General features: G+C 33.8%; 1 protein-coding gene across 2 annotated transcripts in view; it reads left to right on the top strand.

Moving 5' to 3' along the window:
• Mgat4a (alpha-1,3-mannosyl-glycoprotein 4-beta-N-acetylglucosaminyltransferase a) overlaps positions 1 to 24,388 on the top strand; it is a 726,029-nt gene extending 701,641 nt beyond the window's left edge. For both annotated transcript variants that reach the window (XM_081727920.1, XM_081727921.1), the window contains exons 10-13: positions 1,114 to 1,307; positions 3,733 to 3,869; positions 9,545 to 9,660; positions 13,591 to 24,388. In XM_081727920.1, coding sequence (XP_081584046.1) covers positions 1,114 to 1,307; positions 3,733 to 3,869; positions 9,545 to 9,660; positions 13,591 to 13,620 — 477 coding nt within the window. In that variant the 3' untranslated portion in view covers positions 13,621 to 24,388. The remainder of the gene's footprint in view (positions 1 to 1,113; positions 1,308 to 3,732; positions 3,870 to 9,544; positions 9,661 to 13,590) is intronic.
• The last annotated feature ends 499 nt before the right edge of the window (positions 24,389 to 24,887 follow it).

The raw sequence follows: 24,887 nt of genomic DNA, 5'->3' as shown, positions 1-24,887 counted from the left end.
ACAATTTTTGGACGACTTCTAAATTCTCATTCTCCTTAAATTAGCCTAAAGAGCCGACTGCGGGCACTACTTTCATACATCAACAGCCAGTCCATCTACCATTGTATAAGGCCAATATTTGGAAAAATTTCTTTCGTAGGGCATTATTAATTTGTGATCGTCCAAATGATCTTAATGATGAAATACAGTTTTTATATCAAATAGAACAAAGAAACTGGTATATGTTGTGTACCTTACAAAAGTGGTTTAATCAGACACGCAGATCGGTGCAAACCCCTAAAACAGTTCTTTCTACAATTATCGATAAAAATCTAACGTATTCTTGCAAATCGTAACTTATCTGCTTCCACTATCTTCCCGAAAAGCTTAGAAAAACATCTTATCGCATTAAAAAATTATTTTGTTGATCCAATAAACAAATCAGGTATTTATCGTGCTCAATGCGAATGTGACTCCTCATATATAGGTCAAACGAAACGCCCGAACTAAATAACAAAATAGACAATCAAAAATGTCACAAGAAGAGGGCATTTCGCCATTGACACTTCACTTAAAACAATATACTCACAATATAAAGCAGGTTAATGTGATAGGTTCACCAAAAACAAAGAAATAACGGGAGATTAAGGAATCAGCTTTTTCATTCATAAATATAAACCGATAAATTTGGATATTGGCAACATTGATAGAATCTGGTTACCTGCCTTTGATGTTTTTTGGCTCTGGCAAGGGTGACGTAACATAAACATCGCACTTCCTTCAGCTCAGCTCATTCTTTCACACTGTGCTCTACTCGTGGTATTTTGATATCTATCCTTTATGTTGTATCTATTGGTGGTATGTATTCCTTTTCCTTCACCTTTCTTCTCTCATCTGTTTTTATCCTTGTTACCCTACCACTGAGGACGAAACTAGCTTGTTCCGAAACGTGTGGAGAGTGTCTACTTTCCCCACGGGAGGGTTTATTGGTAAGTAACCAATTTTTTGTTAATTTCATTCTCCTTGTTTATGTTGTTAATAGCCTTCCGATACTGAAACGATAATATTAAATTGTATTTACTGTACTGTATGTATATAATATGAAGTGTATGTTGTTTCTTCGCTTATTTTCAGGACAAACAGTTTGGCAAAGTTGCTTTGTTTTTCCCCCACAACAATCCTCCTGCAGCAGTAGAATCAGCTATTAAACCTTACAAACAATATACACTTAATAGAGCCTATCTAGGAGAAACCTTCTTTTGGGGACTTCTGCCTCAGCCAGGGGACTTCCTAGTATTTAAATTCAATACACCAATTATTATCAAACAGTAAGTATTGTGTAACATTGTTTATACTAATATTAATTAACAATTTATGTTATGTAATTTTCACTGTAGCGTACATAATGCTCTGCCTTCATGTTTTGTATTTTATTTCTTCTGTCTTTTTCATCTATTAACTAAGAGAAACTTGAAAGTTCATAGTTGCAAATACAAAAGACCACTATTGAATTTTGTTTCTCTTGCCAACAGGATTGTTAACTCCCTCCCTAAGGTCAAGCTACATTATCCTTCTCCTTACTTAACCTACTCAAGGTCATCTTTCCCAACGCTTCTTACCTAAAACTGTGAGCACCCCGCTCGTATTTCCCTTACAATCTCGTATTTCCCTTAAAATTTCTTATTTCTCTTACAAATTGTTACAAATTCTTATCTCCATTACAAGTTCTTATTTCTCTTACAATCTCATATTTCCCTTACACTCTCGTATTTCCCTTACAATCTCATATTTCCCTAACAAGTACTTATTTCTCTTACAAGCTGTTACAAGTTATTTTTCTTACAATCTTATATTTCCCTTACAATCTCGTATTTCCCTTAAAAGCTCTTATTTCCCTTACAATCTCGCATCTCCCTTATAATCTCATATTTCCCTTGCAAGTTATTGTTTCTCTTACGTACTTTTATTTCCCTTCATAAACGTTCCGATCTTTCCATCTATATAGTATTTGGCGACATGTAGATAGATACTGCTATTTTTAGTATTTAATGCTGTATATAAGTAAGGTTACGTGAATGTGATAACTCATAACGCCATCCACTAGTTCGAGTGTGCACTTCGTATCTTAGTCAAACAAATAAAAATTGATGACCCCCTAAGAAATTGACTGTGAATTTTAAATATCCACACTGATAAAGCTAACAAGGAAAGGTGCATTAATTATAATATAATGGTTCAGTGTCAATGAAAATGCGAAATTTTACCCAACTAAATCGAAAAATTGACAACTGAATTATCATGTCGTAATAGGGTTCAGTGCCTTAGTTCGTAACAGCTATAAAATTTATTAATGCAAACAAAACAGAACAACAACAAATCAATAATATAATAGTCTTCAACCTAATTTAAGTTGGGTACCTAAATTAGCTGTGGATTTATGGTATCTTTTTTTTTATTCGTGTGAAAAGCAAAACTACATTCGTGATATTCCTGTCATGACTTCCCGACATGCAAGCTAACATAACCGATAACTAACACAGACTACCAAATTTCTGTCTGTTCTTCTTCTTCTCTTTACTAATCAGTCAGCCTGTTTACAACTGTTATCAAACAACTTAAATACATCATAAATGCATGTTCTCAAGTACGATGAGCTTATACTTCAACAAATGGGAAATACCATAAAGATATCATAATCCCTGCAACATGTTTTTTCTATTTATATTCAAAGATTTTATTGATATTGTGCTTACGTCATACTGTTAAACTAGTTTACATTGCTTTGCCGTAGTTTTGTATATACGAGGGTGACTAAAAAATTATCCGCAATGTAGCTATAACTTTTCTTACATTGTTCATTTATTGTAATCGTTTATTTTATTGTTATGCTGTTGTGGTTATGCTGTGAAAGTTCGATCCTAATTCCATCGTTTGTCTTCCTTTTGTTGCAGATAGATCATGGCCGCTCTATTAGAAGTTTGCTCCAAAGAGGAACAACGAGCAGTGATTCAGGTTTTGTGATCGAAAGATGCATCAAGGGCAGCAATCCATTCAAGACTTTCGACATAGTACGGAAACAATGTCGTGCCGCAAAGTAGTGTCTATGAATGAATTGAAAAATTCAAAAATGGTCGCGGACCGGACGACCATCTACAGCCACAAATGATGACAACATTGAGCGTTCACGTGACATGGTTCTGTTAGACAGACGAGTGACTAATGATGAAGTGACACATTGTCTGGAAATTAGTCATGATTTTGCGTACCAAATTATCCACAACAGACTTGGGTTTCATAAAGTCTTTGTTCCTCTTTGGTGTAAACTTCTAATGGAGCTGCTATGATCTATCTGCAACAAAAGGAAGACAAATTGAGGAATTAGGATCGAGTTATGTCAACATTGCGGATAAATTTTGACTTACCCTCGTAATTTATGTATATCATTTATATGATAAAAATAAGTTAATAAATTAATATTTAAAGTGCTATACGGCTCGTAGTCAGCAGAAAACTTTAAGAGTAAAGTAAAGGTAAAACCCTATCTTTGGTTCAGCATTTCAACTATTACAGGCATTCTCATCTAGATTTGCCACAATTTACAAGATCAGAAAAGATAATAAAATGTGAAAAGGGATGTTTCTCTAACTACAAGCCAGAGTAACACTGTTCTGAGGAATTGTTTATTTTGTACGAGTTTCAACTTCATTTTCCATCTCTGTATAGTTGAACGTAAAAGCGTTTTGTTTGTTTCAGCTATTTATTCCGAAGTGGGAATGCAGAGCATCCCTCGGATCGTTTCTACAATACTTCCGTAGAAGCTTTGCCTGACGCTAGTCTCAGTATGTACAAATACAGCTTCAATACAACTAACGATGGATATGTAATAGTAGGTAAGGATACCTTATTATTTCCTTACGTGCGGAAGGTGACAGTGACGATAATTTAATTTTTATGTATGAAAGTTATGTTACAAGGGATGTTTCCAAAGTTATAGGTATTTTAGTTTATTAGATTTATTCTATATTAGATTATATTTGTCTCAATATAATGTCCATTTACAGTAATTTTATCCCTTTGTCCCAACGTGAAACTAGCTTCTTAAAGCTATCTTCAAAGTTTTTTTTTTTTTTTTTTTTTTGGGAGGGGGGTGTATTTTATCCACATGTTTACGTTTCCAGGATGATTTTTGACATGTTGTTGTCGAGTTTGAGCCAACAAAAGTTCGAAATATTACTCCGTGTTGTTTCTTCTCCGTATATTATCTGCTTAAAGTTTCCCCATCACAACTTCAAAGAGCAGTAATCATTATCTTGCCCACAGAAGTAGTTGCATAAACTCTCTTCTGGTCTGCACCATTCCTTAGATCCTGGTTTCTCAACCTGGAGGTCGGGAGCCCTACAGGGTTCGCGCGAGGAATACCTGAAGGTAGCGGAGGAAGGTGAATATAACTATGTTCTAGAAGCAGAAAAAATATTTTTAATGATTATTTTGAATGTGATATTTTTATTTCCTTATAAACTGTCAAACTGTTATTCCTGTTCCTTTAGAAAACTTACAAACCTATACAACTATAAGCGATACGCAGCAATAATCGGAAAACATGTTACAAACCTAAACTTGCTTATGAGGGTCGCTGGTAACAGTATGTGGTAAAAGGAATTTGTGATTTCAAATAAGTTGAGATACCCTGCTTTAGATCGACCTTTTGTATTTGAATTAAAGTATGAGATTCAGATATTGTCTGTTTTTGTTAACCTACGCCAAAATTAGTCACCATAAAGTTGCAAAGGTAGTGAAGTTGTCAAGTTTCCATTTCGTTCATCTTTTGTTCTGGCTTCAACAGTCGAGGTACCCAACGAGCTGAGACTTTGCTCACGCCCAAAGGTTGTACAGTTATCTCATAAACTTGACGTGTAGCAATGCCTATACTTGCACCTGTATCACGAATACAGTTTCTTTATCAACAGTATCAAATCAGCAGTAATGTAGATTCTGCAGATTAACAATTTCTGACTATTTTGTAGCAGTGTCATTGACTCAAAATGCCCAGAACTTCCGGAAAGATCTCACGTAGAATATATATTGGACTGGAAGGTCAAGGACATTAATTCTCATAAACAAGAAATACATGATGAGTTATTAGCAAAACAAAATATTAATTTTCCAAGAAAACAAAGTATAGATATGCTAGGAAAACAAATATTAATTTAAAAGAAACTGAGGTAAAAATATTAACGTTCTAACGAAATCAAATATGAATGTAGTTCGAAACAAAATATTAAATTTGTAATGAAACAAAGCGTGAATATATTAGGGAAATTAAATATTAATTTCCTAACGAAACAAAGTTTAATATACTGGAAAAAGAAATGTTAATTTTCGATTCCCCAAAAAAACGTGAATTTAATAGGAAAAACATAATATTACTAATTTTCTAACGAACCATATTGTGAATTTACTAAGGAGTCAAACTATTAACTTTTCAAGAAACCAAAATACGAATTTATTTGGGAAGAAAATATTATTTTTCAATAATAATAATAATAATAATAATAATAATAATAATAATAATAATAATAATAATAATAATAATAATAGTAATAATAGTAAGAGAACAAACTAATAAGTTTTTAAGAAGACAAAGTGTTAATTTTCTAACGAAGCGAAGTATAAATCTACTAAGAGAACAAAATATTAATTTTCCAAGAAAACAAAGAATGTATTAGAAAAATACAATATTAATTTTAAACTATGTATCCATTTAGTGGGAAGACAAAAATATTAACCTTTAAAGGAAAGTGAGAATTGATTGTGAAAACAAAATATTTTCAAAGGAGAGAAATTATGAATTTACTAGGAAAAGAAAATTTGAGTTTTCTAAGGAAACAAAATGTGAATTTACAACAAAACAAAATATCACATTACACTGGCTAACAAAATTTGAACTTTTTTTATGTTATAAGAGAAACAGTGTGTGTTCCTGACTTTTTTGGGTGCTGATTTCAAATATTTTTACAGAACTTTTCCATCACCCAGGGTTTTCGAGTAGTCACATGAAAAACATTTTTCGTGTCTATACACTGTAGTAGTATGATATTTTAGCTGAAACTACATTTACTGACCTAACATTATGTGAATTGGATTTTCGATTGCACTTCGCTTGAGGAACATCTCTCTTCAATGTCCAACAGTAATCTGTCAACATATTTGGACACCATTTACCTTGGTAGCGCCTTTCCATTTCCGCGATGTCCTGGTACAAACGCTCCCCATGTTCGTTGCTCGTAGCTCCTAGGTTTTCAGAAAAGAAATTGATGGGATGGGAGTGAAAAAAATGTATTCTTAAAGACATATTACATCCCATTATCTTGTAGTTCTCAACCATGTCACTGACAAGTTCTCTGTAGTTATCAGACCTGAAGTTTCCTAGGAAGTTTGTGACAACTTTTTTGAAAGATTGCCGTGCAGCTGCTTCTTGCATATTTAAGTGGTTATCAAATTGAGTATCTTTAATCAGTTCCCTTATTTGAGGACCAACAACTATTCCTTCTTTTAGTTTAGCTTCATTGATTCTTGGGACTTTATTTTTCGGGAAGAGAAATACACTACAATCACGATCCAATGCTTTCACAAAATTAACCAGGTTTAGTTTGATATGCAATGCAGGCAATAAGGTTTTTTTTTTTTTTTTTTTTTTTTTTTTTTTTTTTTTTTTTTTTTTTCAGAACGTACAAGTGGTTGGTGAAGAAAATTTTCTTGTCCTGGATTAAGTGACTAATCCAGTTCTTTTTAATGTAATGATCACAGTTATCTTTGCTATTCCACTTGTACAAGAAGCAGCAAAATTTAGTATAGCCAAGCTGTAACCCAAGCAAGATGGCTGTAACTTTCAAATTCTTACATATCTGCCAAGAAAAATTGTCATACTTGATAGCGGATAGTAAGAACTTCATATTCTCGTAATTTTCGTTCAAACCAACTGCATAGGCTAAAGGAATAGATGGCATTATGAAGTAACACTCCTTGCAAACTTGTTTTCGAGGAGTCTATGAACAAACGAAAATCCTCAGATTTATGTTCAATATCCAATGACTGGAACAAATTCTCAACATCATTGCAGAAAACTAAGTCCTTCTTTTTAGAAAACAAATGCTCAAATTCCTTTTCACGTTGGCGGAAAATAATAATAATAATAATTCTGCCTTGCTTTTACTGAAACCAAGATCCCGAACCAAATGATTTAAATCCTCCTGTATTGCTATAAATAAAGTGAGATTCATTTATAGCATAATCTTCCGCAAAATCTGAATCATTCTGTAATTCATCCTGAACATCAGAAAATTCTTCAGTCGTTGTTATGTCATTTGGTAGAGTTGGTATGGGAAGTCCTGACCCATGAAGCACCGGTCGAATTGCTGAATCTAAAGATGGATATTTAACAGTATGTCTGGACTTCGAACTTATTCCAGATATATTTGTCAAGCAGAAGTAGCAGTATGTCAAATGATCCTTAGATTCGCGCCATATCATAGAGACCGCAAGAGGCATATGACCGGGATCCTTTCAACCAGCAAGTTAATAGCGTTACTCATTTGGCACAACAGATTTCTGGAGCTCTAGTCTTGTTCTGGTCTATTTTGTTGTTAAAATAACAGTCATACTCTTCTTATTAGAGGAGTAAACTTTCGCCTGTGCGTTTTGAAAGTCAGCTTACCACACACGTAACAGAAGTTGCTTCTATTATTTACACACTTTCGAGACATGTTTCTTATACACTATACATTTTTAAACTACTCCTTAAAATGCACTACTATGGACAGTATTACACACTTCTGTCACAATTCAATTGACAACGGAAGAGAGCATAGAATTAGCTTCTTTCTTTTAAGAAAGCTTTTCTTTTAAGAAAGCTTTTATTCATCTGCGAACTTTATCTTACGCAGTTTTGTAGGGGAATATAATTGTTGTAACTCGTGAACTGAGGACAACAATCACCAAACGTTAGGCTAGTTTTAGACGGAAGCATTTATCGTAGCAGATGTGCTGCCAAATACCTCGTACAATTTTCTATGGCATCAAAAGTATATGGTGCTTTTACACGGTAGCATTTTGATAAGCATCTTGTCGTAACGTAGCAAACAAATCACTGGAGAAGAGCTCAATTATGGCTCCGAAAATAAAAACAGAGATTTCAGTCGCTATTTCTTCTAAAGTTCTTTGTCGCATATGCTTATTATGATACAAAGAACTTTTAATTTTGTACAAATAAGGATGCTCCTCATATTTTTCAATCAGCATAATAACAGCATCCTTACTCCAACTCATTTTTCTTTACTACAATTCAATTTCCTACACAAAACAAAGAGCATGGATATTTGGCACAAAATCTTTCGCTTCCTTTTAACACACCACGGCGCTGCAATCTGATCAGAAGTGCTGGGGAAAATGCTACGAAATAGAGCACGTTCTATCGACAAGAAATGCCATAGGATATGTCATGGCATGGGAAATGCTGTAGCATTTGCTACTTTACACTGTAGGATATCGATGATACGATTTTTGCTACGAGAAATGCTACGAGAAACTGTATACGATAAGTGCTTCCGTCTAAAACTAGCCTTAGAAGTCAATTATTGACATAAAGAAATGAAATATAAATGTAACATACTCCTAATCAACATGTTATATACCACAAATGCTAATAAATAGGGAAAAAAATATTTTCAAAATTACAATAAAAAAGATGGTGGGGGATGGAAAATTTCTGACTTTATTTTTGGAATCAGCAGATGAAAATACATAAGAAACATTCAAAATTGTTTGTGTAACGAATCATTGTTGACTAGTGTTACTAAGGAAATACAATATCTAGGTTACAATTCGTATGTGTAAGATTATAATAGCATTCGAATTTTCTGTTTAAACGATTTTGTGTGTGTGTGTGTGTGTGTGTGTTAATGCTAGTGCTTTACGCTAAATTAAATTTCAATATTTCAATTTCTATAATTATCCTTCGAGTATTTACTTTTATTCTTTCTAAAAACATTGAATTATTTCCTGATTTCTTAAGTACTTTACGAAACCATGTTTGGCTACAATTTTTCATCTAAAATTTGTACATATGATTAATAAACTTTCGTTAGTACTTTTTGTACAATATTCTTGTTATGAAAGCAAATTCCTTTTTTTTTTTTTTTTTTTTTTTTTTTTTAATATATCAACATCTTTGATGTTTTCTTGAGTTTGATTTTGGTGATGGTTCTCGTAACAATTTACCATAATTAATAAATGTTTCGAGATTTATTTTAATGGAACAAAAACTGTGACGTAGTGTTTTCCTAATAACATATTAAATGGTCTGAAAAATATTTTGGCTTATTCTTATCTTGTTTCAGAGACTGAGTTTAGAGGTGATATCAGTTTCATTATTAGAATGTATTTAATATAACGAATTCTCTCAGCATTTGAATTAAGACTGCGGCCAGCTACCTACATGTTGATCTTATATGATTATACATGTTGTCATATATAATCTTAACTAATATTTTTATGAAATGTGTTTCAGGTAAATTTGATAGCATGGGAATAGCAGAAGGGACAGTAGATCCCAAGTTGGGACCAATAAAGATCCTCCGCCTAAACGTTCGGAGTGAAAGTGAGAATTGGGCAATATTAAGTGAAGTAAGTACATACACTTGTAAAGTATAATTTCGTTACGAATCAGTAACTGTAAACGTAATGCTTTATTTACTTTTGTAATTGTATCTAAACACAGAATAGGGACTCCTGATTTGAACTTAATTTTGTAAGTATATTTCAAACAGAACCCTTTTAAATACAGAGAAGATGCTTATAACTTTCATTCTGTCAATAATGCATTGAAACCGATAATAAAAGTACATCATCAAACTAACTGATTACTGAGTGCAGTGCCATATAGGCTGCTGTCTATAAATATTAGAAAAAAAAGAAAGAAATTATTAATAATAAGTAACTAATTGTTTGCTTTTCCCTTTTAAACCAATGCGAAAATACAATTGACTTCCTACAAAATATTGCCTGATGTTGAACAACCATGTGATAGTAGTACAATTTATCGCTGTATTTTAAATATTTCACAGTAATCCAGCGTATATATCTGTAAGGGTTTTCTTTTCATTTGGCGTTACGCATCCAGGGAAGAACCAAGTGACATGATGAAACTGGAATAAGACACTTGTACATTTCCCGCACCGATATACACAACTATTCAGCCGTCATGAACTAGCGAGCGTGAAAACCTCGAGTGCAATCGAAGCACCCCCCAGGTGTGATCTACATGATGTAATTCGATTTCTCCAGGGGGCTGCTTAATTCACTGAAATTCCAAGATTAGGCAGTTCAGAATTGATTGCGATCGAAGCACCCGCCACGTGTGAAGTACATGATGTAATTCGATTTCTCCAGGTGGCTGCTGAGTTCCTTGGAATTCCAAGATCAGGCAGTTCAGAATTGATTGTAATCGAAGCGCCCGCCACGTGTGAAGTACGTGATGTAATTCGATTTCTCCAGGCGGCTGCTGAGTTTCTTGAAATTCCAAGATTAGGCAGTTCAGAATTGATTGCGATCGAAGCACCCGCCACGTGTAAAGTACGTGATGTAATTCGATTTCTCCAGGAGTCTGCTGAGTTTCTCGAAATTCCAAGATCAGGTAGTTTAGAATTGACTGCAATCGAAGCTCCCGCCAAGTGTGAACTACGTGCTGTAATTCGATTTCTCCAGGCATCTGTTGAATTTCTTGAAATTTCAAGATCAAGTAGTTCAGAATTGACTGCGATCGAAGCACCCGTCAGGTGTGAAGTACGTGATGTAATTCGACTTCTCCAGGCATCTGCTGAGTTTCTTGAAATTTCAACATCAGGTAGTTCAGAATTGGCTGTAATCGAAGCACCCGTGAGGTGTGAAGTACGTGATGTAATTCAATTTTTGCAGGCGGCTGTTGATTATAGTTGCCGAAACCCCAGAAATCTAATACCTAATCTAATCTAACCATTTATTAGTAAAAATTTTATAGACAGCACCTTATATATCGTTGTACTCAATAGCCAATTAGTGAGTTGATTCACTATTATTGTCGTTTTCAATATGTTATTGAGAGAATAAGAGTTATAAGCGTCTTTTCTATATTGAAAAGGGCCATTTCTCAGGTATGTACAAAATTTAGTTCAAATTAAGATTGCGTTTTCTGTGTCTAGGCATAATTACAATTATGGCATAATTACAAGTAGTCCTCGTATATATAATGAAAAGCAGAATTACGTGTTTGAAGACTGTTTATAAACAACATTTCCCTCATAAAATTCAGCTTCGATTTAATTACTCATCGTTTGTACGCATGTCTTTGTGTTCAAATGATGCTATATTTTCGACTTGATTATGTAACTCTTCCCTTGTTAATTTTCAAGAGAAAACTTTAAAAATGGGTTGTCTGCTTTTCATTACATTAGTACCTAGGTACAATCTGATTTTGTAATTGTGTACAACACCGTTTTTCAAACGTGCTTTTTTCAAGTGTGGACCTATTGTTTTTTATTGAAGTTGGGATTAATCAAGATGTTTTATGGACCACACTACTCTTGTATCCTTCGGAAGCAAGTTTATCATATTTGAGGAGTTCTGATTGGCAAAAGCTTTTATATAATTATTCTGTTCATATATCTGTCCGGAAGACACAAAATTTCAAGTACTACTTGTTGAATCACCATCAATTTTGACCAAGATGTAAGTCAAAAGTCAGGAATCGAGTTTGATGACGGAGGGGATCCATCCAGTTGATCCCAAGATATGGACAGTCTAAAATCGGTTCTCCGTGTTCTTCTATGGAAGTAATTATGGATATCATCCTTGCTTGACACTACCTGCAGTTCAGTTGAGATTAGCGGGTTAGTGTAGTGCTCAGGATACAAAAGGCTAATTTGCCCATGGAATACAACACTAAAATAAAACTAAACGACTTTCTACTTGACAACGTAAAAAAACTTAAATATTTTATATTTTCAAATATTCAATCATCCTGCTAAAGTTTTAGAATGGGAATAAAGTGGGCAGCTAAAGGTACAAAAACAACTTTCAATTTTCACACAGTGATAAACCAAACTCTTTTACGTGGTGTACACTGACATTGCTTATTGTTTTAAGAAATGTTCCGAACATTACTAATGTATTTATATATTTTTTTAAATAGTGTTAGTTCAAATCAGGGGCGTCATTTCAGACTTCGCTTGGGGGGGGGGGCAAGAGCACCACCGACATAAGACTTTCATGTTTTGTAGTAGTATATTAGTATACAACTGATTAAAATATATGTGTTCCTCAAACTCTTGGGGGGGGGGACAATTGCCCCCTCCTTCCTCCCCTAAATGACGCCCCTGGTTCAAATTATCTCAATTGTATATTGTTATTAATAGAATAAAAATACATATTTTTTAAAAGAAAATAATTGAATGCTGTCTGGAATATTTTATAATACTCTGCCCATATGAACTATTAAAATTTATATAATAGTCTCCTTATTAAGTCATATAACTTGTGTTGTCGTAGATTCTCTTCTATACGAGTGGTATGTAATGCGCAGTTCATTTGAAACTTCCATTTTTTCCATTTTCCTTGGACTATTTTAGTAAGTCTTTTCGAACTATCAACCAGACGACGTTTCGAATGCAGACATTACATTCATCGTCAGGTATTGTTATGAAGAGACCGGAGATGTGGGCATGTATATATGGTGACTATTTAGGGGCGGAGCTGTGAATGGGAGCTTGTGATTGGCTGAGGGAATTGCTGGCTTCTGATTGACTGAGAGATGCTTGCTCCTGATTGGCAGTTGTTGTGGCTGCGAGAAATTGCTTTTTTGAATGTTTGTTTTTTGTTCCTCAAAAGGGCTGAGTAGAAACCCATTTTTCTCTATTGAGACTGTTGCTTTCACGAGTGATATGTATGCCCACATCCCCGGACTCTTCATTACAATCTGTGAAGATGAATACAATGTCCGCATTCGAAATGTCGGATGTCAATACCTTCACCTAGCTGATAGCCCGGGAATACCTACTACAATCATATCACCAGGAGAAATTCAATTCTTTCGTTCTTGGACTCATGTTCAATCTAAGAGAACCCCAAGAACAAACTTCGAGAACCACTTGTGGTCCGCGGAAAACAGTTTGAGAAACGTTAGTGTACAGTAGGGGCCGCGGTGGATCAGTGGTAGAGCGTTCACCTTTGGTGCTTGGTGTCCCGGGTGCGATTCCAGCCCCCGCCAAGTGAACTTTATGGTGGACAAACACCGTGTGCACAGGTTTCCTCGGGGTTCTCCCGTTTCCTCCCACTTTCTTCATTCCACCATTTCATTTATTACTCATCATTACCGTCTCCTTTAGCCTAACTGGCATAACCGTGGGAAGTAAAACTCAAAAATTTCATTTCATTTCATTTTAGTGTACAGTAATAGTGAAAAATCATGCAAATTAAAATTACTCTAAATAAGATCATCATTTAAAAACTTGTAAGTTGTTACTCTAACCCATTTGCTAATTAGATTCTGTTAATTCATTTTACATATTTTTTTTATTGCAGATTCTCATTGAACCTCAGGATACTAGCTGACAAGAGGAATAAACCAAGCATCTCATTGAACGAGTATTAACATCAGGGGTCAATCAAGAATAGCGACCCTTCGTGCTACGTCTTGCTGTGATAAATTTCATAAACATTACGAATATCGTTTGTTTCGCCAGCTCCCTCCTTGTCCAGATAACATTCTAACAAAAATGCGCGTAAGCTTTTGGTCAGTGTGAGAGAAGAAAACCATTAGATGCCCTATTACAAAAGAAATATTTGGTGTTTAATTTCATATAAACGTTAAAGATAAGCAAAAGAAAAATTAGACCTATTTTTATTTCGTTGAATAACCGTTTAAGGTATGACAGGTAAAAAATTGTATGTATATATGACACATATCTTTCTGTTAAAATAATCATAGGAAAACGTTTACGAAAGACAGGATGAAGACATTGCATTTTCTGTTCAAAAAGTTGGGGAAAATCCTGCATTCAATTGTTAGAAAAATAATCAGTGGACTTTACGTTTTCTTATTTATGATTTTATGAAATAAAGTTAGGTCTCGGTACTTATCAGATGGTGGTTTTTAAGGGAAAAAATTTTACATTTCACTTCTTATTGCAAAATTTATACTTCTGATATATTAATATCTAGAGAGAATTCATGGTTATGTACAAGATTAAAAAAGGAAATGTTCATGAAATATCAGATACGGTAGATTTGTACAAGGGAAAATCAAAAAGTAAAGGGACTTGAGAAAAGGTGCATTTATTCTAACGATGGAAAACTGAAACATTCATTACTTTTCTACATAATCTCCCTGCTCTTCAACGCACTTTTCCCAACATTTCATAAGTTTTTTTGATTTCGTCGAAAAAAAAATGGTTCGGTTGCAGCTGTAACCAATTTTGCACCACGTCATGACTTCTGCATCGGTTGCAAATCTTCTTTTCCTGAGCTCTTCCTTTAATGGTCCAAACGTATGAAAATCGCTTGGGGCCAGATCTGGACTGTATAGCGGGTGTTCCAGCAATTCGAATCCCAACGCCTTTATTGTTTCGGCTGGCCGTTTGGTAGAATGAGGTCGAGCGTTATCTTGCTGCAGGATGACACCTTTTTGCAGTTTTCCACGATATTTAAATCTAATTTCAGGTTTCAGTTTAGTTCGCAACACATCCCAATAGTTCTCACTGTTCGCCTCTTGGGGTGAAATGAAAGGCTACCACACCTTTCATGCCCATAATAGTTTTATCATATTTTTGCCAACTGATAGTTGACATTTAAATTTCTTAACTTCTGGTGATAAGGGTATTTCCAAACCATGCTCGTATAGAACTGGCAGAATCTTAAAAACCTTAGTGGGTGGTAATCGGAACTGTCCGAACAGTCATATCGTCTTACTAGTGACATTGTCACTTCACTTATGTTCAACGACGTTGCCATAGCTTTGGCCCCCATTACACTGTGATTAATGACTTACACATGTGGGTTCTTTCTTTCTATATAGAGAAGGGGGAAATAAACAAACACTGACCAACTTGCCTGCATATATAGATCATTCCTTCTGAATATTCTGTTTAAAGCAGGTTGAAAGTGTCAAATAACAAAGCAACATCAAGCACTCGGAGTTTCCAGACTACTTTTTTCTTCGCCAAAACATTTGAGACATTCCATTCCTTATTCATGTGACGGAGATTTGTGAGATTTGCTCACCCCTATTTTCGCCGACAGCTGCTGTCCAGTTCAAATTTTGTTCCTCTCCAAAGAAAGAAGGAAGATTTTTCCACGCAAAGTGTCAAATAACAAAACAACACAAACCATTCGGAGTTTCCACGCTACTTTTTTTTTTTCTTTTTCGCCAAAACCTTTCTCAAGTGACGGAGAGGAATACGCACTCCTCTGGTCGAGAATTGTCAGCTAGCTAGAATTTCTTGGCAACACCGGATTTCGGAGAAAATATCTGTTTCACTACCATGTACTAGGAGGAGAAGGCTAATAGGTCAATTTTCCATACCTCCCCGCAAGGTTTTTAAGATGTTTCAAAAAGTCAAGCCTTACTTTCCAGTTCGTAATGATGTACCAAGTACCATACTGCGGTTTCAATCGACGAATAATTTTCGCAAGTTTAACACCTTCCGCAAACAAAAAGTGAATCACTGCCCTCATTTCTTCCTTGGTGCAGATCGACAGTGGAGCTGCCATGTTTAAAGGTCTGCCACATTCTAACGACTAACGCGAGAGTAAGAGTGACACGTTGCATAGATGTGTTGCAGACGACTCTAATTCAGCGCTGGATCCTAGCAGTTTTGCCAAGCCCTAATGCGAGAAATGGCAAAAGTCCCTTTTCTTTTAGACTTTCCCTTGTAATTTCTGAACTAGGAAAATCATATCTAAAATTAGATTTTTATTACTGGGGCTCCCAAAAATCACTAAAATATCGAAAATAAAAGTATAACCTGCTTAAAGTTCCATAAAATATTAACTACACCATTTTTAAAACTTAAAAAAAAAAAATCACTATAACTATAACATGTTTGACAATATTTTGTCAAAAGTCATTCATAAATATCTTTTATCTGTGTGAACTTTTTTTTTTTTTTGCTAAGAATAACATGAAAAAAAGACAGAAAAGAGAAAAAAGCCGTGAAGGTTGAGGTTTGTATTTATTTTATTTGTTCCAAATATCAATAGTTTAAAATATTGAGATATTTTAACATATTTCTTGTAGTTTAATTTATTACCCATGAATTGCAATGTACCATACATACTTTTCTGTAAATTTTCTAATATAATCTCTTGTCAGGCAGAATAGCTATCCACATAAAAAAAGCGTACTTCATTTCTTGAAAGAGCAAAAGGATATAGGATGCGATTTTTAAAAAAGAAAAGAAAAAAGAAGTGCTCTAGCACAGAAACAGTCAAATATTCATAAATATAGGGTAACAATTCACAGTTTTTAATAACGGAATTTTGTACATATTTAAGAAACCTCTTAAACAGTATATAATGAAAATCTAGCTGTAAATATTATTGTAATTTCCGATTGCCTAAATTATTTAGAATATGAACAGTAAATAATTAACAAAGCAAAGTACATACAGTGAGTAATCATACAATATCTGAATATAAGAATGTACGCTATCGATGAAAATGCACATATCAACCAAGTACACTGACAGAGCAAGCTACCTTATGTGCTGTAGGACTCCGTCGAGCGTGCCGAAGTGCATATCGCAACAAGTGGACGGAAGAGCTCTGGCTAGATGTTGATCTTCTTCATTTTGATAGTTGTATATAGTTCCCTGATATTCGTAGGTGGAAGATCTTTGACACAAACAGACCTTTCCGCGATTTTCCATTAACGCTATATACGGTTCATATCAAACGAAAGCGGTGAGATCCACGTGTTTGAAAGTCTTCAGACTCCACCGCAAACTAATTCTGGACAACATGTGCCTGAAGAGTAGATTCATTATCCTGCTGGAATAACTCATCGTATTGGGAGTGCCCAAGGTTCATGTAGAGATGCAAATAGTCACCAAGCAGGTGAACACAGTGGTCATAACTTATTGACCAATTTAGGAAAATCAGTTGATAAATCTATGTTACAAAAGCACATTCTGCACGTATCCAGAACTACATGATGCTTCGTTGATAAAGAAAATCTGTGGTCTCATGAGGCCTGTATCATATCCGAAGCCAACCTCAACTTACGAGCACTTCCATATCTTTCCAGTCCTCTAGTGTAAGTAGCAAGGTTGATGGGTCTTCAGTTTTCATACTCCATAGATGCACCCTGTTGACACACATTCCTATTCCCAAAGTTGCTAGTCTTGTAATATGTTTTCTTCAACCTAGAAAGTATCATGAAGCAGAAACACTAGAATAATAGTAGAAGTCATTTCTATATACTAATGATGATTCCTCCCATTTGTCATGATTTTGTAGTATAAGCAGTTGTAAAATGCGTGATTTCTAGAATTACAAGACTAGTAGCTCTGGAGGCCCCCCGGTACCATTGATATTAGTTGAGATTCATTGATTGGTCCATTGATTGCTTCTTACAGTTCTGGTACAAACTTGCAAGTCATGATCATAAAGCAACTGTCGGCGGTAATACTTTCCATGTGATATGTTTGATCAGCACATAACATGACACTGTGGATCGTGGAAAGTTCAGAACATCTATAAGGCAGACTAGTCTGTGATCACCTTCACTATATGCAATCCAATAGTTGAGAGTTATTAAAGTACATTGGAATCAGAACGTCTATATTATTATACAGGGTGTTTCAAAACAACACCGACAACGTTTGGGAAGTGACTCCTGAAACCAAGATTTAAAAAAAAAAAACTATAGACCAATCTGGGTGCAGAAATCCGTCATTTCGGAGTTATAGGCTGCAGAAAACATGAAAAAATAACTTTAAAGGTCCATAGCTTCAATACTATGGGACCTATTATAGGGGGGTCAAGACTTTATTTAGGAACTAGTATGTGCACTATCCAAATATCCATATTTCAGAATCCTGCGGTACTTCCGCAACAATTTTTATAGAGGTAGTTGGTGAGTACTTCAAGTTTTATACCCGTAGCCAAACTGCCTTTATAAAAAATTGTTGCGTGAGTACCTTAGGATTCTGAAACATATATTTCCGAATTGCGCACATATTAGTTCCTAAGTGAAGTCTTGACCCGACTGCGGTAGGTTTTGGAGCTATGAACCTCTAAAGTTCATTTTTTTCGTGTTTACGGCAACCTATAACTCCGTAAGGAAGCATTTGTACATCCAGGTTGGTCTGCACTTTTCGTCTTATCTTGGTATCAGGAATCCCCTCCCAAACGTTGTCGGTGTTGTTTGGAAACACCCTGTTTATGAAAGAATGAAATGTGAAATTTATTTCCTTTAAAAATAAAACTCTCCTGAAAGTATGAGAAATCGAAAATGAGGAATTGAGATGTGTTTATAGAAAAAGCTTACAATTACTTAACAGATAGGAATACCATTACTACAAAGAAAATGTAAGTGTGCTTTTTGTTTGTTAAGTATTAGAGCTTGCCTAGTCTTAATTAATGTGTTCCATAACTTTGCTGCGTATTATACTTATCTACCTCAAAATTGCTCATATTGCTTGGTCGCTGTCTAATATGGTTGTGCAAGTATTGCTGTTACTAGTCCGGACTTGCAGTTCATAGAGTGTAAACTCGTATTGTATTGAGTATTCAGCTATTGTGAGCAGTATTATTATTTCTTTTGCGAAGGATAATGTACACTCATGACCAAAATTATTGTTGCATATCTATAAATATGTTGTTGTAGGAATATAATTTGATAACGTATTCGTCCGGTATTTCTTATAATGTTAGTATGTGTATACTCGGGAAAGACATGTATGTGGCAAATTTCATGTCAAAAGAGCAGTAAATAAGAACAATAAAACGAAAATAAAACTTTCTTGTCCATTTAGCAACATTTTGTTTTACTCATTCTAATTTTCGTATTTGGAATTCTTTTCCTCTGAAATTTACTACAAATATACATTTCCCGATTATACATGTAGTATCAGTATCAGTATCAAAAGTACCCTGCAAAATCATTATCAAATTATATTCTTACAAGAAGACAGTTATAGATATGCGACAATCATTTTGGACATGAGTGTACATACTTTATGGTAGTTATTACGTATTGTAATATTTACAATTTTTTTCTGCTTTTATGTACTGCGTAATTGTCAAAACCTTATACAAAGTGCTGGTTTAACTTCTGTACATTTTAAGTTATATGTGCAATATACTGTAGATATTCAGATGTTTATTTACAATAATTTTCATAGTCTTTAACAAATTTAATTAACATAAATAAATTATCTATTAGCATTGGTACTTTAAAGTTATTGTTTTTGGTTTTGTGAGAGTAATGGTATAACTAACATGGATACGAATTTTTAATTTTGAAACTTTTCTTCTTCGTCTTGAAATGTGTTGCTCAGTGAAATTACGAGATGTTAACTGTTCCGAGGGGATTTTTCGAATAAGTAAATACATAAATAAATAAATAACATATACACAAAAAGGGAATTTTTTATAGCTAGAAGAGGACAATAATATGACTTCTGAACTTTTCTAAAGTAACTGTTTGGTTTTTAAGAAATCTATGGGAAATCATTCTCTTCTTCATGATTTTGAAGATGGTGACACATTAAAGGAAGGTATTAAAATTTGGTTTTGATCTCTCGTGTTGGTTTTGATTTTTCCTACATTGGCGAAACGAAAAAGGCTCATTTTTAGCTTTGGAAAGAATCAAACATCCGATTGATACTGAACTGTTTTTAAGGCAATCAAAGTCTCTGAAGCAGATTTTGCCCAATTTGCACATGAACTTTTACCGTTGTTGTTGGTCAATCTGTGACATTGTGGTAACTAATCATCACACACCTCTCCGTTCAGCCAAGCTGCTCTTACACTGCCTGTTATGAAGCTGTTCACACTTGTCGATTTCATAATTAGGCAACCCAAGGACTGTATTGTACACGATTCATTGAGATTGAATCACAAATTCCAAAACTACAATAACATTCCGGGAAGTTTTTGACTGTCCCTCGTATATATAGCATTATTGGGTTGGCACACTGTTAACCTGGAGGTATCACATAGATTGTCAAACAATTTCTCCCTGCCGATATTTGTATGGTATAAAATTTCATTTTGTTTCGTATTAGTTTAAAAGTTACAAGGACGTATCATAATAAATAGTTCATCCTGTAAATATATATAAAAAGAGGGGAAACACACATACAATTTGTTCAAAAGTCAAAAATTTCCTGGAGGGGGGACCTGTTTATATAGTCATAGATAAAATAATTTTCTTTACAAGAAAATTTTAGTTTTTTCCCATAAAATTCACTATATTCCTGTAAATTATACATTTAAGACAACATACAGTAAATAAAAGAAGTTCCGCAAAACTTAAAGCCGTTATAATATAAAATTTTGGGATTAGATACGACCTCATACTCTCTTAAAGATTTTTGATGTAGGGGAACACTCATGTATATGAGCAACATACCAATTACAGAACCGCATAATTTCTGTATGTATTTTCTATGTACTTTGCACATACATAAGAACATCATATAAATAATATTCATTACCAAGTGCGAAATGACATTTAAAAATTTTCTAGTAATGAAAAGTTATTGGAAAATTATGATTTGCTGTTATTTAATATTCCTATCCATCTATTCAATCTATTTTATAGCTTTATGTAGCATTAATGTTTGTTCGTAGATATTTGTTTAAAACGAAACATTTTGCGGACAAATATAGTGGAGAATTTTTCATCTTACGTCAATAACTGCGAATCCCATTTATTAACCCCATGGAATACGATAGTCCATACAGATGTCAAAATATGAAAATATTAATAATAATAAAAAAAAAACTTCATTTAATGAAACAGTTACATAAGCTTCTAGCAAAGCAAATGTCTTATGTGTAAACAGTGGCGAAGCGTAATCCCACAAGTAGGGTAGGCCCGACAAACTAATAATCCCATTCAGATATACTACAAATATTTGAAGTACAGTTCATATTTTCTTCTGTCTGGGATTTGCATGGGGGTTGAGGGGAGTTTCCTTCTCAGTTGCTGTTTTCATTTCCTGCATATTTGAAAATGGAGGGAGAGGAAAAGAAAGTACATTCTTACAGTTAGCTGTCAAATTTCTTGGATAAGCGTTTGTTACTTGCATCTCTCACTTTAAGTACAATACTGCATTTAATGAATGCATCACGTGATAATGACTTCACTAGAAATATTAATGCTCAGAAGGACCTTCATTTGAATTAACGCAAGAAGTACTCACCGAAATTTTATTACATTTTCTTATTGCTTTATCTATATTCCAGAATTTTTACATTTCCAGGAATAAAGTTAGCAAAGCTCCTCCCGAAACAAGCAAAGCACCTCGAAATAAAATCGTAAATACCCCACTGATTCTGTGAAATTGAAAACTCAATTAAAATTACACACAAATATTATTGAATCCTGCACGGTAACGTTTGGTAAATTTATACATATGTTTAATGTATCAGACATGTTTTACAAGCTATTATGGACCAGGTCCCATGTATGGAAAAAACAGCTACTCTGAATACCTCCTGAGAGTATATACCTAAATTAAACAAGTTATCACTAATAGAAATACATAATTCTACACAGAAACTTCTTACTCTGTGTTAAGGAAATAATTTTATAACATATTAGCGATAAAAGATGCTTTTAACGCTAAACTAAACTCCCAGAGGCGAGCCTTCGCACCTTCCCAACTATGCGAACAATCCCCGGCGATAATAGCTTAGCTCCTTGAGCAGCATAGCCCGTAAGCTTGTCTAGGGAGCTGATGAGGCTCAGCCAGGAGAGACTCCAAGTGTTTCCAACCTACCATTTTTTTATATCAAAAAACCGAAATGTTGATATATTGACTATTTTATAAGAAATTAAAGATAAATAAAATATACTGTAGAAAACATGGTAGGCCCGGCCTCAGAGCCTCATATTACGCTTCGCCACTGTGTGTGAACATGTTTTTTAATAGCAAACGAAAGCAAATGGTATTAAAAGTAATATACAGATAAATATTGTTATATTTAAGAAAAGAATTAAAAAACACATAAATATTGTTATAGGTAAATATATATAAAAAAAACAGATTAATATTGTTATATTTAAAACTTCAAGATATATGTGTGTTATTGTACTCTTTTTTTCGTTATATTTCATTTTCGTTTATTGTATTCTGTATACATGTATTTAATTGTGTCTGTAAATGTTAACCCTACAACAATAAGGTGAAATCTCATTACTTCTTTTAACTTCGTCACTGGTTTTTCATCTTTAAGAGTAGTGTACTGTCAAGGCGAAATTGACTTGCTTTTGGTGTGACTTAAGTTTGTTACTAGCTAACCAGATTTGTTTTACTTTAGTAATTTGGGGTCAGTATGATTTTGTCTTGTTATCTGTATTATATATTACTATACTATTGATAAAATCAGGGGAGAAGTACCTCCCTCAAAATAACCAGATGTAGATTTATTTATAGTGTATTAAAATTCAATTAGTATGATCATAATTACTTATTCAGCATACGGAACACATTTACAACAATAACAATATAATGGCTAACCTCTAATATGCACTGAAGGAACATTACACGGATATCATTGTATTGTGAATAATAGAGTCATATTTATAACCAATTTGAATATAAATAAACTTGCAGAATGTTTGGATCGAAAGATCCAATATATTTCATTCAAAAATTTTCTGTAGGCCTTATTTCTGGAGAACTACAAACAGAATAGCCAAACCCAAACCCAAACTATCAGTTAACTCAGTATGATGTACTTATTTCATAGAAAATGCGAAAACTCTATTTAGGAGCCGTTCAAAAATTTTGAGACCTCTGATCCAATTGGCCTAAAAGATCCAATATGTTTCAACAAAAATTTTCTTGTTCCTTATATCTGGAGCTTGTAGAATAATTTAAAATATACCATAAAGTCTTTTTAGATGTTTTTTCTTTCAAATTGTCAAAGAAAAATCTATGTTGCTGAAATTTTTATTTACATATTCTAAATGTGTGAAGTTTTTTTAAAAATATTTTTTTTAAAGAAAATTGCGAGTATATTTAATATTAATAGAAGCAAAAATTAGATGTATTTGCAACAAATACAAAAGTGATTCACTATATTTGTGTAAATTATAAATTTAAGACAATATACAGGTAAGTAAAAGAAGTTCCGCAAAACTTAAACCTGTTATAATATAAAATTGGGATTGGATATGATCCCATACGCTCTAAAAAATTTTCTTTATTGGTGTAGGGTTAACAACTATATATATGAATAACGTACCAATTACAAAACCGCATGAATGTTTCCTAATATAAGTGTATTTACAATTGTACGTATACTTTATATAGCTGGTAGTATTGTGATATCTGTGCAATACATATATATCGTGAATGGAACGTTTTGAAAGTTATGATATAAAGACAAATGGAAGATTTTGTATCCGATTTTTGTCCAACCCGAAGAAGACATTGTTAATAGGTCTAATTTTTTTCTTTGCTTATCTATGATATTTTAAAAAAATAGTTTCGGAAATATATTAATCATCGTTACGATCATTAATATATATATACGTAAACTAGAAATTTTTGTATCATGTATGAATTACCTGTATTCCCCTGTATTATTTTCCTGTTCCCCAGGTACCTCCGGAGCTCATAGTGTATATAATAGAACATTTTGGTGTACATGTATTTGAAAACACGAATATTCATTGTCTATAAGTGTATACATCAAGACAAATTATTATTATTATTATTTTGAAAAACAGAAAACTGATTACGAGTTTGGTGCGGTAACTGTGTTTTGTGAATTGTGACTGTTTTACATGGTTGTGTTTCGTTGTGATGTGTCAAATGATGTTAGTGACAATCAGAGTGTTTTTTTTTCTTCTTTTTTTTTCACGATGAACTTGGTTCCTGTGTGATGTCGTGGTGGGATTACCGAAGTATTTCTTTTTCAGGATATTTTTTCTTTGTTAAGGAAATAGACTTGTGAAAGAAGAAATGTGATGCGTCTTGAATTCCCGATCAAGTTACGAAACCAAGAAAGCTAGAGAAGATATATATATATAATATGTGAAATTGTTGTTATGTGAATTTCTTTTATCACTGAAAAAAATGTAAATATATTCATACGTTGCTATAATTCTTATAAAGAAAAAAATACTTAATTAACAGAATGTGTCTTTCATTACTCTTTATACAAATACCATTAGTTTTTTACGCATAATTTCTTAGCCGGCCGCGGTGGCTTAGTAGCAGAGCGTTAACCTCTGGTGTATGGGGTCCTTTGTTCGATCCCAGCTTGCGCCAAGTGAGCTTTGTGATGGACAAACACCGTGTGCGTGGGTTTTCTCATGGTTCTCCCGTTTCCTCCCACTTCCTTCATTCCATCATTTCATTCATTGATTTCTTATCATGACCGTCTCCTTTAGCCTAGCCGGCATAACCATGGGATGTAAAACTTAAAGATTTCAGTTTCCCTGTAATGAGGAGCGTGTCTTTTGACGCGATAGAAAATGACGTTAATTCATGAATAGCATCTACAGACACGCTCAATTAAAAAAAAAAAAAAATTCTTGAAAAGAATTTGGAACTATGCCCGACATGGTTTTTTATCTAGTGTAGTTATATTATACGTATTATATTATATTATTGTTTAAGGCAGCAGATACATGT

Source organism: Thermobia domestica, chromosome 10 (assembly GCF_964235325.1).
Source record: "Thermobia domestica chromosome 10, izTheDome1.hap1.1, whole genome shotgun sequence".
NCBI lineage: Eukaryota > Metazoa > Arthropoda > Insecta > Zygentoma > Lepismatidae > Thermobia > Thermobia domestica.
Note: the sequence above shows the minus strand (reverse complement) of the source record. Positions and strands in the feature narration are given on the sequence as shown.